The 17,283-nt window shown below is 39.5% G+C and overlaps 1 protein-coding gene across 1 annotated transcript in view; it reads right to left on the bottom strand.

Annotated features, from left to right (window-relative positions):
* GUCY1A2 (guanylate cyclase 1 soluble subunit alpha 2) overlaps positions 1-17,283 on the bottom strand; it is a 147,895-nt gene that overhangs the window by 120,364 nt on the left and 10,248 nt on the right. Inside the window, exons 2-3 of the mRNA XM_071734684.1 lie at positions 12,896-12,957; positions 8,864-8,985 (exon numbers count right to left, since the gene is read on the bottom strand). Coding sequence (XP_071590785.1) covers positions 8,864-8,985; positions 12,896-12,957 — 184 coding nt within the window. The remainder of the gene's footprint in view (positions 1-8,863; positions 8,986-12,895; positions 12,958-17,283) is intronic.

The following is a 17,283-nucleotide window of genomic DNA, read 5'->3' on the forward strand; positions in this document are numbered from 1 at the left end:
TTTCACTGACTTATTCTTACCTCTCTTATTGAAACAAATGATGAACAGAAGCACACACTTTCTTAATGTTACTTACATTAATTCTGTATGTATTTCATCATAAGCTTTTCATTTTCTACCTTATAAATGATCCCAGTCTTTTGAATACCTTCTGTGAAGTTTCTCTATACTTCTTTCTCTATACTATCTCTGTTTAGATTTCAAGAGACAATAGACATTACCAGCATCATCACAAGGAGAGATCTGAGACTGCACCACAGTCCTATTCAGCTGCTCTGAAATCTTCTCTCAGCAGTGACTGGAATCAAATGCTATAGAAAAACCATTAAATATGAAGGAAAATCATAATAAAACATTGGGATTTGAGGAAACTCCTCCCTAACTGCTACAGTAAGTGTAGTGACAGGACGAGGGAACCAATTTTGAGGTGAAAGAGGATAGATTTAGGTTAGAGATTAGGAAGAAATTTTTTAATATGAGGATGCTGAGACACTGGCCCAGGCTGCTCAGGGAAGTTTTGTATTCCCCCACCCAGAAGTGTTTAAGGCCAGGCTGGATGGAGCTTGGAGCAACCTGATCTAGTGGGAGGTATTCCTGCCCATGGCAAGGGGTTGGAAATAGGTGATATTTAGGTCCCTTTACAGCCCAAATAATTCTGTGATTCTGTTACTTATTCACTGAAATGGATGGAAGTGTGAGATTGGGAGTTAAGTTTTATTACATGCAGAAAAAACTGCTTTTTAAAAAGTTTGCAGAACTCATTGTCTCTGTAGTACAAACTTTACTACATTTGTAGAATTCCATAGGCTAATAACTATCTTTAAATATTACATTAAGTATGATTTCCAACTCCAACACATTCAGTATTTCCTTTGCTTTTCCTTCTTCTTTGAGAAAAGACAAAATCTTCAAAATATTCTTTAAAATCTTCAGGTTATACATGTGCATAAATAGTTTGGGTTTTTTTAAACTCCTGTCATATTCAGTTCTTTCTCTGCATCTTCATTTTGTTTCCATTTTGATTTTGCGGTGAAATAATTAAAATAGAAGATGGCACTGAAAATGTGAGTCAACTTCTTTTCATCCAAATGGACAATTTGCTATTCCTTTCTGAAGAGCTGGCATTTCTATTCTGTCACTTTCACTATGGACCCAATAAAAATTTTCAGTCTGCTGCCCAGAAAAAAAAATAATATTTGAGATCTGCATGACTGCCCAACCCTTCCAAATGCAGAGGTCACTCCACTCCTGTATCATCTCATGCATGACCCCAACAATGACAGACTGGGCTTCCTAATGGGCACCAGCTTGCAATTGATAAGTTGGAAAAAGTCTTCCTTAGTTACACCATGACATATGAATAAATGGTTGTGATTTAAAAAAAACAAACAAAATTCATCGAGACACTCTCTGCTACTGCCCAAGTGAAGTCATTTGTTATTTTGAACTTTCACTATTTACCAACCTTCTACAAATGCACTGAATGCAATTCTAAAAAATCATCAGTCTCAATTTGCTTTCCTCTTGGAAAGTGTTCTACTCTGTTCCAGCCACTTAATCCACTTCTTTGAGAGGACAAATCACAGATCTTATCTCTAATAGGATTTTTTTTTTCTTAGTAGTTCCTTTTTGTTGCTTTTTCTTACAATGCCATTTTTATTCCAGCCCATGCTGGAGAGAAATTAAACAAGCACATTGCAGAAGGAAAGAAATTGAGGAAAAGCAACCACAGAACCAAAATATTGCTATGGGTCTTCACATAAAAGTCTCTAGAGTACTACAAGAGTACTAAGTAACATCTATTATCCTTTGAAAATTTGTCTCAAAGACATTTAGAGAAGAGATCCTATACTTGTGAGCCAGATAAAAATTCCCAAAGTCTTTAAGAACAGGCTCAAAGTACAAATGAAGTATTTCACTGAACTGGAGCAGAAATACCTGACTTCATCATGTAATAACATGCTAGTAAAAAATCTGCTTTCGTTTTCTTTTCAGCAGTTCCTGTAAACTGTGAATGTACTACAGGACATCAAGAAAACAATACAGTATTTATGTGTCCTGGTTTGGGCCGGGATAAAGGTACTAAGAGATGAAATTAGATAGTAAGCTGTTTCCATTAAGAAAATCACAAATCATAGACTCTTCAAAAAGAAGTAGAAGATGAATGATGTTATAAAAATGCCAAAGTATTCCACTAACTTGCAGAGAATGAAGAAGCAGTTAAAAGCCATCCACTTCTTCCTTAAAGTAAATCGCAGAGACAATGGTTGCAGAGTAGCCAGAATCTTATTCATTTGGCGTAGAAAAATACCTTTTTTGATGGGATACCAATTAAGAAGCTCTAAAGGTCAAACATTAAGGGGATGTGACAATTCAATATACAATTCCAGAACTCATACTGTTGACTGATGAAGAATTTGCCACTTTTACTTACAGCAAACATCTCTTTAATATTTTTAGATTATTAGATTTTTGGCCTGAATAAGATTGTTTCCTTAAACAGTGTTTTCAACAGAAAGCCAGGTGTTGGTTCAGAATTCCAAAACATAATTTATGGTGATAGGGAAAGCAAAATTTATTCTCTCAATTGAAAAGTTTTTGGTGTGTACAGACGAATGCTGAAGGCACATTAGATGAATAATTTGGCTTGTAAGTGAGCCTAGAACTAGTGTCTAATTACTGTATAAAGGACTTTGATCTTACTTCATCATGAGGGTGAATTTATATTGTCCTGGGATTCCAGATAGTATTTTTACATTATCCATTTTAGGGTTTTCATATAAATACAGTAACTAAATCCTATGCCTTTATACATGGCTTGGACACAGCTGTAAAACTTGTACAACACTTCTCTTACAGTGCCACTCAGGCCCTGAATCTCCTTCAAGATTTAATAAAATAAAAATGAGAATTATTGTTGAAAAGAATTCCTCACACTACTTCACCTCTAACACTTGTTTATCCAATTGTAATGAAGTGTTTTCTTTCCTTGTTCAAGTGGAGGTCTCCTCTGAGAAATGATGCTTAGAAATTATGTAATTACAGCCTCTTGGTGAGGACCTGATCACCTGTGCTCAGCATACGTGTGTGTAAAAGATTCTGCTCCAAACTGCTGACACAGGAAGCTCAGCTGAGATAGCACAACCATGAAATGTTCTTTTTTTCTCCCCATATAGCAATTTCAGTAGCAGCAGGCAAGGCCAAGCTGCCTAAAGCAAGATTAGCATAATTCTGTGTCCCCCCATCACACCTGGGGAATGTCACTTTAGATTAGCACAGGTTTTATTAATTGAAAACTGCATTCACTAGGTTGGTAATTCCTAAAAATAAGGCAGAATCAGTTTGTTTCATGTTATTCTATAGATCAAACTGCAATCAGAATAAGAGTTTTCAATTTGGTTTTGCATTAAAATAAGCATATGTATTTGATTTTACATAGAGAGCAGAATTTAACTTTTCCCATAAAATTCAAAATCATCTCTCATAATTCTTCACACATATAAAGGTTTCAATTCAGATGACCACCTATAGAAAACTAATGCTACTTGAGGCTTCATAAGGAACCCAAGACATCTACAAAAGAACTTTTAGATAGTTACATCTGCCAGGATATGGGACTTAAGGGAGACCTACATGTTTTTGGAGGTTTGACAGAGGGCACACAAGCCCACAGCCCACAGCACCTAAAATAATGGCAAACACCCATATTTAGTCAAAGAATCAAGGGCAGATTGTCATCTAGTGTATAAACAGACTTCTACAAGATGTTATTGTACATCATAACTTCAAACTGCTCTGATACTGGTAGTTCATCTGCTTCCCAACAATAAATCTAATTTGAGTGGGACATCTAAGGCCATTGAGTATAAATGTTTGTCCTTTTTAAATTTAGATGTATTCATCTCAGTGTTAAAATTATATTAATTCTGTGATTTTTGTTTAGATTACTTTTGTATTGCCAGTGCACTGTAACATCTGCCAAATAATGGGAGCCCTGTGTGTATAGCTTAGTTCCCCCCAGGAATGAGTTCCAGTTATTATTAAAATCACAGTCAGTCCTTTGGGCCATGTAACATTTCCTTTTACACCACTTGTAAACCAACAACTTTAATTATAAATCAGGCTGTGTATCCTAAATCGGTTGCATCCTAATGACTACCTACAGTTCCTAGCTCAAAGGAAAAGGAAAGTTATAGTAATTTAAGTGTTTCCAATATATAAGCATTTACAGTTCTCAGATACTTGCCTATCAGCCAGTGTGCCAAACCCTTGTCTATCTTTTCCAATTAGATTAGACCAAACCCAGTCTAATCTCACAGTCAGCTAAAATCTGTCCTGGCATCTCCTTTTCAACAGACTTCCTGCCTCTTCAAATGTAGTGTATCTCAGCAGTGATGTGCTGTTATTATTTAATAGTTATCATAATGATCCCAACTCCTTACAATAGGAATTACAGACTAACAAAAAAAAGTTTTCGTCCTTATTTTTCTGTTGCCAAAGTTTTAATTTGCAGCTACCTGGAAGTTTTCTGTTCTATTGTGACTAGCTACAGTTAGGTCAAAATGCACACTTTAATCTTATTTGAAATCAAATTATTTTAAATTATGGAGACAAAAAGAGTCCCAAACAAGATTCAGCTGTCATTGTTTAAAATGCTGAATGTACAAATGGTATGAGAACATATTTGTTTTGAGAAGGTTAAAATCAGAACAGCACTGACATATACCCTAAAGGATTTTTAAAAAAAAAACAAAAACCCAACCCTGTTATCTCCATTATACAGATGGGAAATTGAGGCACAGAAAGAATTTAAACTTGCTGAAGGCCATGTAAGAAATATCTTCAGATACAATTTTTCTCTCCAACATAGAGGTGATTCATACCCACATATAAATCTATAGTCACCGAATAAAAAATGTGGTAGTTGTCCACATAATATACTTCATTATAGGAATATTTTTCTTATTTTTATTTTTAAAATAAGTTCAAACAAACACCAAACTGCTCTGAACACAGCTTAGATATCCAGCTAAAAGTCTGTCTCAGTAGGATAAAACATACCTGTGCTTATTCTTTGAAATACTTTATTTCCAACTAGGAACTTCATAGTTCCTAAGGAGCCTTTTAGAACATAGGATTTCTCTTTTCTTTTTCCCAGCTTCCAATATATTGTCACTTGGTTTTCCTTTGCATGGCAGGACAAGGGAAGTGACTGTCCTTCCTCTGCTCAGCACTGGTGAGGTCACACCTCAATTCCTGTGTTCAGGTTCAGGCCCCTCACTACTAGGACAACGAGGTGCTGAAGCATGGCTTCACCTTACCACTCCTGAAAGGAGGTGGTGGTGAGGTGGGGGTAGGTCTCTCCTCCAAAGTTACAAGCACTAGGACAAGAGGAAATGACCTCAAGATGCACCAGGGGAGGTTTAGACTGGATATTAGGAAAAATTCTTTACTGAAAAGGTTGTCAGGCACTGGAACAGGCTGCCCAGGGAAGTGGTGGAGTCACCACCCCTGGAGGTATTTAATAGACATATAGATGTGGTACTCAAGGATATGGTTTAGTGTGCTAGGTTAATGGTTGGACTTGATGATCATAAAGGTATTTTCCAATTTAAATTACTATGATTCCACAATTCTATATGCTTTTGAAGGACACTGTAAAAGTGTTAATGCACCAATTAAAGAGACCGGAGTCTATCATAAAGCTGTCTGGACTATTTTGAAGGGATACAAAGTTAAATTAAATTTTTCAGCCTCAGAAGCTGTCATCACAAAGAAAATCTGTGCCATTGATCTGCTATCAGACATGGTTTACAGCATGTGAGCATGGTGGACATGGCTCCCTTAATTAAAGTGGATTAAAGCAGAAAGAGCTCTGCTGATGGGCAGACTTGTAGCAGCAGCAACTCAGCAAGGAGAGAAGGAGAATCAGGTTCTTTCATTGCAGGAAGATGGTGTTACACTTTAGTGATGACTTGACAGGAGGAAAATTCCAGTATACACACATGATAGAGCACGTGTCAAGTTAAGTGTACAGCTTGCAACCAGCACTTTCCTGTGAGCAGTCTAACCCCCAGGACCACCATGCAAAGTATCTGCTCCTTTCTTCCAAACTTAGTAATTACCTCAGCATTTGCTGTCTTCTAATGAGGAAGAAATGCCAGATGACTATTTTAGAGGCAGTCAGAGGGTCAGGAGAGGTGATTCGTGCTGGCATTATCTCAGGTAAAAAAGCAGAAAGTTGCTTCCAAGCACCTTTATGAAAACACTTTCTTCCAGCCCTAGACAGCAAATTCCTGTTACCACTCATATAAATATACTGAAAGACAGATTTGGTTCAAAAGGTTTTCTAGCCTCCATCACAGTCAGATTCTTTCTTGTCTCCTATCTCAGCAATGCCAATTGGCATTGCTCTAGACACACACCCCAGTGGTTATGTCCTTCTTACACAGAAGCAGCTCTCACTAATCTTTATTCAATGAGAAAACATAACTGGTAAGTGAGACTCAGTTATGCAGTCTACATTATTTTTTAATAATTTTTAAGCCCCCATTAATTATTTAGTTGTTTTAATAGGAGCTACAATTAAAATGAAGTTGTTTTTCTTGCTCATTCTCTTATCTTCCTGTCTCAGATAAAGAAAAGGGAGGAAGTACTGCTTTTATATTATCTCAGTGTTTTGCTCATGATTTTAATTTTTTTTACTGTGAACTCAAGTTCATTCTTTAAAATGACACCTTTTTCAAGAGTAAATCTCTGCAAATTAATTTTCAGCAAAGTCCACTTTAATAATTTTCCAGCACAGTAATCTAGACATTATTTCTACTCTGTGATCCTAACAGTCCAGTCTCCCCCTGCAAACATGCATTGCAATGATACCACTGATAAAACAGGCATTACTCAGCCATTCTAATGGTTGTGGTCCCCAAGTCTAGCATATTGATTTAAAAGCACTCTGAAGATGAAAAAGTATTAGTAACCATTTCTGAGAACTATTTGTTCTTCTTCTTTGTGTCATGGTGAATTACGCACTGACTATCTAATTTTGTTTATTATAATATTGATATGCACATTATAAGATTAAAAGTCTGTTTTGTGTGAGTCTTGCTTTATAACTCATAGCACTTGTTTCTGAGACTTAGCATTCAATTATTTTAAAATGCAAACAAATAAAATTGTAACTAATACTAGACATATTTACAATTCAATTTGTTCTAAATTCTTTCCATGACCACATGTGTGAAGTGCCAAGTACTGTTTCTCCAAGCAGCAGTTAAAGGCCCTCAGAAACTCCCTGACAGCACCCAGAATCTTGGGGAATAAGTCACCTGACTCCAAAACAAAACATTTTGAATGTCAGTAAAACACAGTCATCTCTCAAATACAACATGTCAGCTATTTCACAGAGCATACTAAGTCTTTTTAACAATTTGGGATACAAAAGAAAGACATGCATTGCATACACCTCCAAATGGATTTTAAATCAGCAGGATACAACGGTGCAGTCCCCAGTGTGGGCAGAATATCACCTTACCATATTGCCCTGACATGGAGGGTAAATAACATCTCTAATTATCATACAATGTCAGATTTTAGTGGTGTGCCTCCTATTGAAGTCTCTCTAACTGCATAATCCCATAAAAATGTCACTGGTTTATACCGTATATTACCAGCTGAAAGGAAATTTATTATGAATCAGAATGCCATGTTTCATGCTTTCCATCCCAACTTCAGCATTCTACCATGACCTCAGATGGAAGAGCAAAGAGAGTTTCAACATTAGAAAAAGTACAGTCCCAGATGTTTTAAGTGCTATATAAAAATACAAAAAGAAAAGCTCAGTACTCAGCTAGCAGAAATGTCATTATGGTATCAACAGCTGCTTCACGTCAGCTGTGCCAGAGTCAGAGAGGCTTTCAAGCTGGGAGAGACCCCATGAGTTGCCTGGTCATTCACCCCAGCTGTCCCATGGCTTTACACAGTGGAAGGACTAAAGGGCTGCACACAGATTACCTCCTGAGGTTATTGGTGCCTCTGCCTGACTGTTCCTATGGGGAAAGATACCCAGTCTGGACATCTGCTGTCACTTCAGTCTGTCACTGTCATCTGCAGTCCACTGCCACTTGCTCTCCTGTCCTGCATCACTGTGAAGAGCCCAGCTCCTTCTCCTTGAGGACTTCCCCATGGACTGCTGTTAGGTCCTCCCAAATCCACCTCTGCTCCAGGCTGAACAAGCCTGGCTTCCCAGCCTCTCCTCACAGGGCAGGTACAGCTGCCCCCACCATCTTGGTGGCCTCAACAAAAGATCCCTCTGGTTTATCAGCTTCTCTATGGTTTTGGGCTCCCAGTATTCAATCCAGTAGCCCAGGTGTGGTCTAATAAGTACTGCCTAGAGGGGAGTAATGAGTCTCTTCAATCTGTATCTCTGGTCCTGTTCATACAGCCCAACCTGCATTTGCCATTTTTGCTGCCAGGAATCACTGCTGGCCCATGCTGACCACCAGGACACCCCAGGCCTTTCCCTTTCATATATATAAGGACACTTCTTGTCTTACAGCTTAGAGAGTTATTGCCAGTTGTTACAGTCCTGGAGGAAGGGATGTGTAACATCAGCTTTGCTACACTGCAAATCACTATCACAAATAAGTATGGAATAACTTCTTTGAAATAATTATCTTTAAAAGCAGATAATCTCAAAAGCACTAAATATATATAGAAAAGGAGACAAATGTGGTAACTGATATGTAGCTGCCTACATCCTAAACTTCCTTTGCCGGAGAAAAAATTTCCTTGTTTCATTAGGATGGTCAGTAATCTTCCATTACAATTAAATGAAACAAATCCCCTTAAAAAAAATACATACCAAGTACATTAGCTGTACACTGAAGAATTCCTGAGACATCTTCCGTTTCTTCATTGCCAGAGCAGTCTGTATAGGAGCATCTGTTTGATATATTGTGAAAGTTCTTTTCTGCATCCCTGTAACTATAGTTAAAAAAGAAAAAAAGAAAAAAAAAAAAAAGAAAAGAAAAAAAGGTTCAAAAGTTATAACATCTTACACAAAGGCGAGGTCAAAAAATGTCTTTCAGAAGGGGTAAAGGATGCCTTTAGCCTCCCTTGTCTCCTCCCTCTTCACCCCTCCATCACTCCCTTTTCATTTGTGCATTAGCACACAGAGATGTCACTGCACTGGTCGCCCGGGTATCACAAGTATTACACTAGAATCTGAAATGTTATCTGTAATGAGAATGAAGAGGTAAGAAAAAAGTAGCACCAAAGGGAGAGAAGGGTAACATATACATCTGTCTTATATATCATTCCAACTGCCGTGCTGTTTGTAACAAAATTGTTCAGTAAACTCCAAGCAATTTGTTTATGAGGCAATGGTGAATATCTGATAATAACAGTAAATCTTCTGCATCACATTACATTAGCACTGCAAGTATAAAACCCAACTTTCTCTGCGAATTATCTTCTAAAATGATCCCAGCAGAAAGAAGGACATCAAGCTGCACTTCACTATGCTATCAAGAATAAAGTTTGTGCTACAGCCTGAAAAAAAAATTAAAATTATCACACCACTGACAAAAGGTATACAGCTATGGTCTGACCAGAAAGAAAGCAGCTACCATCTATTCTATTTGATTTAGTTTTTGTGGATTGTTTTTCCTTAATTCAACACAGAGGGAAGCTGAAATGATGTTTAAAATAAAGCTTTATGCAGGTGATAATGAGAACAGGAGAGGGAATACGAGTAAAGAAAACACTGCAGCAGAGTGATAAGGCACTTGGCAAAATTTGTAATTGGTACAGAGAAAAGCTTTTTTAATGAATATTTTATTAATGTTATTGTTATGCTTTTGTACTTTATTTATACTTCATAAACCATGAATGGCAATTTGAAGCACTGGACTTTTAATCTGGTTAATGCCTACAAAATCTCAGCACCTGGGTTGCCAGCACCTGTGGAAAAGGACTAGGAAGGATTCAGGGCTGCACATTAAGTTATCCCTCCCCCCTACAGAGAACTGGTTCTCCACCTGGAGTAGGGAATACTGATAATAGTGGGCTCATATTAGGCAAGGAAAACCCAGTGGTAAGGGCTGCTGATGTGCTCTGCAGTGAACTCCACAGTCTGTACTGCTTTCCAGGTCTCCAGCAATGCCAGCCCACGTGCCTGGCAAGGCACCATGTCCTTACACACTGTCTGAGTTGAGGCAGAGCCCAAAGTCATGGCCCAACACTACTGACATGCCAGGAGGTATTTAAAAGAAGTGTAGATGTGGCACTTAGGAAGAGGGTTTAGTGGTGGACTTGGCAGTGCTTAGGCTAACAGTTGGAGATTTAATGAACATTTATGCTGTACCGGGTGCCAGTGCCCAGGTGCTGGCAGAAGGGATACAGGGACCTCAGTTAGGAGATGCTGGGGCTGCCCCATGCTGGACACAACTGGTCCCAGCTTGTTCAAGCTGGTGCCAACAGGCGCACCACACAGCACACCTGCCAAGCAGGCTGCACCTCTGGGAAAATGAAACAGCAAAACACCTCATGGAGGTGTGAGGTACAAGGAAAAGAACTGAGAGAAACAGCCCTGCAGACACTAATATCAGTGAAGAAGGAGGGGGATGAGATGCTCCGGGCACCAGAGCAGATTCCTCTGCAGCCCAGGGAGAAGGCAGTGGTGAGGCAAGATGTTCCCCTGCAGCCCACAGACGACCATGGTGCAGCAGATATCTACCTGCTGCCTTTGGAGAGCCCCATCCCAGAGCAGGTGGATGTGCCCTGAAGGAAGCTGCAGCCTGTGGAAAACCCACATCAGAAGAGGGGAATAGTGTGAGGAGGATGAAGCAGCAGAGAGCAATTGTTATGGACTGACCACAACCCCCATCCCCATCCTCCTGCACCGCTCAGGGCAGGAGGAGGCAAAGGAACTGCAATTGTCTTTATCTCAACTCACTTTATTCATCTTAAGTTTCTCCACCTGTTCTGCTAAGAAGGGGGAGCAGGAGAGCAGAGCTATGTAGGAGTATGGCAGCTGGCCAAGGTCAACCCACCACAGTGTGTACCAACAACAGAAAAGGTTGTTTAAGTTTAAACAAAAAGTTTAAAGGTGTACCAACAGGACAAATACAGGGCACAGATGCTATTTTAACCAACTCATACTGATGTTTAAAAAACTGAATCTGTGTATCATAACCCACAGGAATTACAGGTTTTCAGCATTCCACTGTCAAACTTTGTCCATGAAAAAAGTACACCTAAGCCATATGTGGCAATAAATAGAAAGCCACATTGTTATTGCACACATGCTTTCCCCGAGGCACTGTATCATCCTCTGAAGTCGTCTAATGTGAGACTTCAAGCAATCTTTTTCAGCAACTTGAAAAAAAAATTAGCTACCAGAAGGCTTTTCCCTCTGCTTGTTCTGCAGCGAACACAGCTTCCTGGTGAGACTGACTGCCTCACTGCCCTCAGGTCCCAGGCAGACTGTTAATATTGTAGACACCACCCACCAAGCTAAGGCTGCCTACGAGTTTCAACCAAACACTCAGAAACACACAAGGACAGTTCCTTCCAGTGCAGCAAGATTTGAAACTATGTCATCAATTATAAAAAAGCCTTGAAAAAAAAAGCAAAGCTGTACATCTGTGTAATTAAATTTAGAGGACAGCATTCTTCATTTGTCATGCAGCACAGACAATTAATGGCTATAGACATGCAGCCATTGTACTGTAACTCAGGAAAAGCATCTTTTTGTGACAGTAAAATATTTGGGCAGGTGAGGAAAGGATTGAAAAATTATTTTAATCAGAATGCTTTATGTTTTCAAGATAAAGTTGCTATTAGTTCCTTTTTACTCCTCAGTCATCTGATTATTTTCTCGATGAACTCTTAGTAGCTGGCTTTCAACCTTTCTTCTCTCTAAACCTGGAACTGTATGTATGTAACAAGCACTGATGCAGGATTTCTTAAGATCTGGACCTCAGGTCATAGCATAAATAACTTTCCCAGCATTCTCAGATGGCTCTGTGAAGAAATTGGCATAGATCTTACACTTTTACAAGAAGATTCCTTATTCTCCTTGAATTCTCCTTGAAGCATTACTTTTAATGGAGTAGTCATACTCCAATGGAATTGCATGGAACAGCAGTTCCAGAATTGACTGGACAGCAGTTAACCATTAATGTCCATAGTATGTATCATTAATTCAGAGCATCTCTACGGATTTCATAGAATCACAGAATCAGCCAGGTTGGAAAGGACCTCTGGGACCATAACTTCCCCTTAATCCACTACCACTGTGGTTCCCAGACCATGGCACTGAGTGCCGTATTCAGTCTCTTCTTAAAAACCTCCAGGGACAGAGAATCCACCACCTCCCTGGGCAGCCCATTTCTGATTACCCTTTCTGTAAAGAATTTCTTCCTAACATCTAACCTAGACCTCCCCTGGTAGAGCTTAAGACCATACCTTTTTTATTTCAAACATATATAAATGCATGTCTTACTGGTAGCTACTTGGGAGAAGAGACCGACCTCCCCCTGGCTACACCCTCCTTTCAGGGAGTTGTAGAGAGTGATGAGGTCTCCCCTGAGCCTCCTCTTCTCCAGACTGAACACCCCCAGCTCCCTCAGCCCTTCCTCACAGCACTTGTGCTGGATCCCTTCACAGCCTCCTTGCTCTTCTCTCTCTGGACCTGCTCCAGCACCTCAGTCTCCTTCCTGAACTGAGGGGCCCAGAACTGGACACAGGACTCAAGCTGTGGCCTCACCAGGGCTGAGTACAGGGGAAGAATTTGAGGCAAAAATAAAAAAGCTTGTCATACAAGGCTGTAACTTGAAGCACAGAGTAAAATATTACCATGCACCATTCACTGCTTCACATTAACACTTACCCAATAACTTGATGCTCAAAATACTGCAGTGTCCTTTGAAGAGTTTGCTGAATGGTCTGCGGCTACAGAGAAATAATATAAAAAATAATGGTAAGATTACGAAGTACAGTACAGTTTAAATAACAGATCTTTTATCAAACTATTTTTCTCAGTTTTACTCCTTCTCATCTTTTACCTGCCAGATGGCCATAGCAATAGTATGAAATATTATTCATACTATGTGTGTTACTTCACCACTTGAATAGGAATTAATTTTATAGTATGATATAATTAATACTCCTGAGAAAAGAGTCACTTCACTATTACCTCTCAAAAACTATTACCCACCAATTGTCTATTTAAAATAATGAATTTAATTGACTTGGAAAAAAAAATGTTATTATTTTGTGATGAAAGTAACACCAGGAAAAGGCACTGTTTTTTTTTTAAATTCTGAATGCCCTGTAGAGCATTTTCTGCTAAAGAATATTATAGAGATGCAATTTATTTTGGCTTACTTTGCTGACAAGCTATGGCTGCCCAGACATCTTTTAAACTGTCAGGAAACTCAAGTTCATCAAAAGAAAATCACTACATGCTTTAAATACCTCTATGCTATTTCATTTTAATAGGTGTTCACTGAACTACAGATGTACATATATATGTTTATTTTCCTTACTACTACTACTGCTGCTGAGGGTTCTAATTTTTAAAACTGATTCATGAGACATCATTTGGAAGGTAAATAAAATGTGAAATCCATGTAATGTCCTTTTGAAATTTCCAAGTCACTTATGGCAAAACATCATTCTTCTAAAATTACTCATTTGTACCTAATTTGAACTTTTTCACTTTTCCATTTTGTCATGCAGTCAGAGGTCACACAAAGGTTCACAACTGGGATTTATAAACCTTCCTTCTCTATCAGAGGCCCCTAGGCATGTTTTGATCAGATTTGTGCAAGCAGACACTCAAATTTTAGAAATCTGCTATCTTCCCACGTTTATAAAAAGATACCTAGTTGTTCTGGAAACTATTAGTTAAAATACACTTTAATTAGCAGAACTTGATTTTTAAACAGCCATCACCTTTGAAGGTTTCAGATTTTGCTTACTGCTGTAAAGATTCAGCAACTTGAGAGCTGAGCTTTCTCCCTACTCTTGCTCCTGAGTTTGCAGAAGGTGCCCTTCTTGATGTTAGCAGGATAGAAAAAAGCACACACCAGGCTGCACTAGGTCTGTACAGCTGTATGAATTCCTTTTTAAATAGCAAACTATGAGAAAGTGTCTACCTTTTTTATTCCAAACATATAGAAATGCATGTCCTTAATAAGCGCATAAGGGGGGTTATATCAAAGATAGGGACAAACTTTTTAGAAGGAGCTGCAGCAAAAGGGCATGAAGTAATGGTTCTAAACTAAAAGAGGATAGCTTTACACTGGATAGGAGGAAGCAATTTTTTATGATGAGGGTGGTGAAATGCTGGAACAGGTTGTCCAGAGAAGAGGTAGACACCCCATCCTTGGAAACATTCAAGGTCAGACTGTACAGGGATCTGAGCAACCTGATCTAGTTCAAGATGTCCCTCCCCAGGGACATTGGAATAGATGATCTTTAACGGTCCCTTTCAACCTAAAATATTCCGTGAGTATATGCAGAAAAATAAGCTCAAAATAGATGTAAACCTTGAAAGAGTGTTGGGTTTTTCTGTTAATTCTGTATCAGCTAATTACTTCTCTGTTGGAGCTAGACTTCCTGTACTAAATGCATTCACTAACATGTTCTCCTACAAAACACAAAGAAAGCACCATATGAATGAAACTAGAACATATTTTTTTAAAAATCCCCTTCTCCATGGTACAGCAGGTGTTGAAATTCTTAGGCTTGATGTGCTACAAATATATTTCTTGGCATGTTCTCACATAGATTCAGAAGCTTTCCTGTGCTCAGCAGGCAGAAAAATCCATTTTTCACATATGGAAAAGATGCATTTTCCCACTCTAGCAAACAGTCAAAGCAAAATGGCTTTAAGCAAAGATGTCCAGACAGCTTCCATCTTCCATCTACATAGAGCATTTCCCTCATCCCCATTCCCTCACAAAGAACATTAGTACCACTAGCAACCTCTGACCTGAGATGGGGAATGGTAGAGATGTCTGATTGTTAAAGTAAATCTCCCTTTTGGTTCTCCCAAATGCTTTCACAGCAAATGTATGGAAGGCAGCAATGCCTGGTACAGCAGCAAAGAAGGAAAATGGCTTTTTTTCTTGTCAGCAATTTTTGCAGTGTATGACACCTAGGCAGTCCTCCATGGATTATCTTTGCCTTTCTCATGCTTGACACACAGATGTCCTTACCCAGGGAAAAGCCCTTCGGAATACCTCAAGATCTGACCTCCCAAGTCCTGATTTTATTTCCTCAAAAGACCCCCCTTCTCCTGCAGTGCCCACATACCATTAACATTTTCTTCTGAAAGCTGTACCAGCTGCCGAGCTGTTGTCAGACAACTCTGTAAAATCCTGCTAATTCATATTCCTTTTCATTGGCATCAAAATTTAGAAATTAAGTACATATAAATATATGGTCATAAAAAGAGTTCTATGTAATGTGCTCATAGCCAGTGTGAAAACTGACCTGTAGAGTCACGGCTATTATTCTGACAAGAATCATCACACCATGTCACTGTGCATGGTTAAAAGCCACTGCACTCACCTTCTCAGTTTGCTGAGTATTTCATCACTGGTAAATGTCATTCAGCTATAGAAGCAATTCTGTAACTAAGGCCATGACTAAACAAAACAGAGATAAGACACCTGCTTATAGCTGTGTACAAGATTAGTTTGGTGTAGTACTTCCACTACTGACTATGCATTCCCCATAAGACAGAGAAGTCAGGGAAACATTTCTACCTATTTTCTGCATCCAGTGGCAAGACTGGGTGTACGCAAGATAGCTACACCTTCTCCTAGCATGACACACACCACCTCTCCAAGAAGCAGAGTTCTGCCATCCAGGGAGATAACAACAGCCTACAACACCACACCTCCTCCACCACAACAGGAGCCAAGCAGGTACAGCAGCACTTATTTACTGGAGAGGTTGTAAAGCTTCATGACCACTTAAAAGGCAAGATTTAATATAAATGTAAAACAGAGACTGTTACCTAACCCAATAAATTTTACCAATTCATTTTTATTATAATGATTTGATTATATTTGGTATTCATTACAAAAGGAACAATTACACAAGTTCATATTTTAAAGCACAACTCAAAGCATAACAGTATTGCTATTGATAACTGTAAATTAACCCCAAAATTGCCATACCAGATAATATCCAAGTTCCATTTGGAATAATGAAATATAAGATGGGAAAACTGAAGGAATTTTGACTGATCTTTTTCATGACAAAGGCTACAGAATTTCCCTGAATCAATTCTGAATCCAGACATCAGGCCATGATTAATCCTAATGTGTCAGAATTAATTGGAAAACAGCAGAATCCCAGATTCTGAATCCCAGTTTGAGTTCCAACTGAATGCTCATGTGTTTATCCAGATGATTTCGGGTCAGTTCCCCACACGGTGTTTCTGCTGCTCCTTCCTCCTCAGGGGGAGGACTCCTCACAGCCTTCCCCTGCTCCAACGTGGGGTCCCTCTCATGGGAGAGTCCTTCAGGAACCCCTCTGCTATGAGTCCCTCCCACAGGTGCAGTCCCTCAGGAACTGCTCCAGCCTGGGCTGCCCACAGGGTCACAGCTGCTGTGGGAGCAGTCACCTCCTCTGACACGGGGCCCTCCTGTGACAGCAGCTTCACAGCTGCCCTTCTGTGACATTTCAGGGGCTACAAATCCACATTTACCTCACTGTGGTCCTCCAAGGACTGTTCCACCATGATTCTTCAGAGACTGCTCCGCCATACTCCTCCATGGCTGCAGGGGGACAGCTGCCATCTCACCACCGGCTGTGGGGAAATCTCTGCTAGGGCACATTTTCCCCTTCTTCTTCACTCATCTTTTCTCTAGCATTACTCATTCATCTCTCATTACTCATACTCTCCCCTGCTGTGCATATCTTTTTTGTTTAATATTTTTCACATTTTTGTTTCCCGTTTCTTGAATATGTTACTCACAAAGGTGCATCCAGCTTCCCAGATCTGCTCGGTCTTGGCCAGAGGTGGAAACAGGGTTGGAACAGGGGAAGCTTCCAGCAGCTTCTCAGAGTATCCACCCCTGTGCCCCCCCTGCACTAACTCATGACACGATGATTGCTCAACTTGCTGCACTTCATAACAAACTGTTCTTGTGCTTTGATAAGGTACTTCTGGATCCATAGCTGTGTCATAGAGGTGTCAAAGGGTCCATGAAAGTCAAACAGCTTCTTCCGCCTGTTTACCCTACAGGCTAGGTGTCC

The sequence above is a fragment of the Heliangelus exortis genome, chromosome 1 (genome assembly GCF_036169615.1).
Source record: "Heliangelus exortis chromosome 1, bHelExo1.hap1, whole genome shotgun sequence".
In the NCBI taxonomy this organism is placed as follows: domain Eukaryota; kingdom Metazoa; phylum Chordata; class Aves; order Apodiformes; family Trochilidae; genus Heliangelus; species Heliangelus exortis.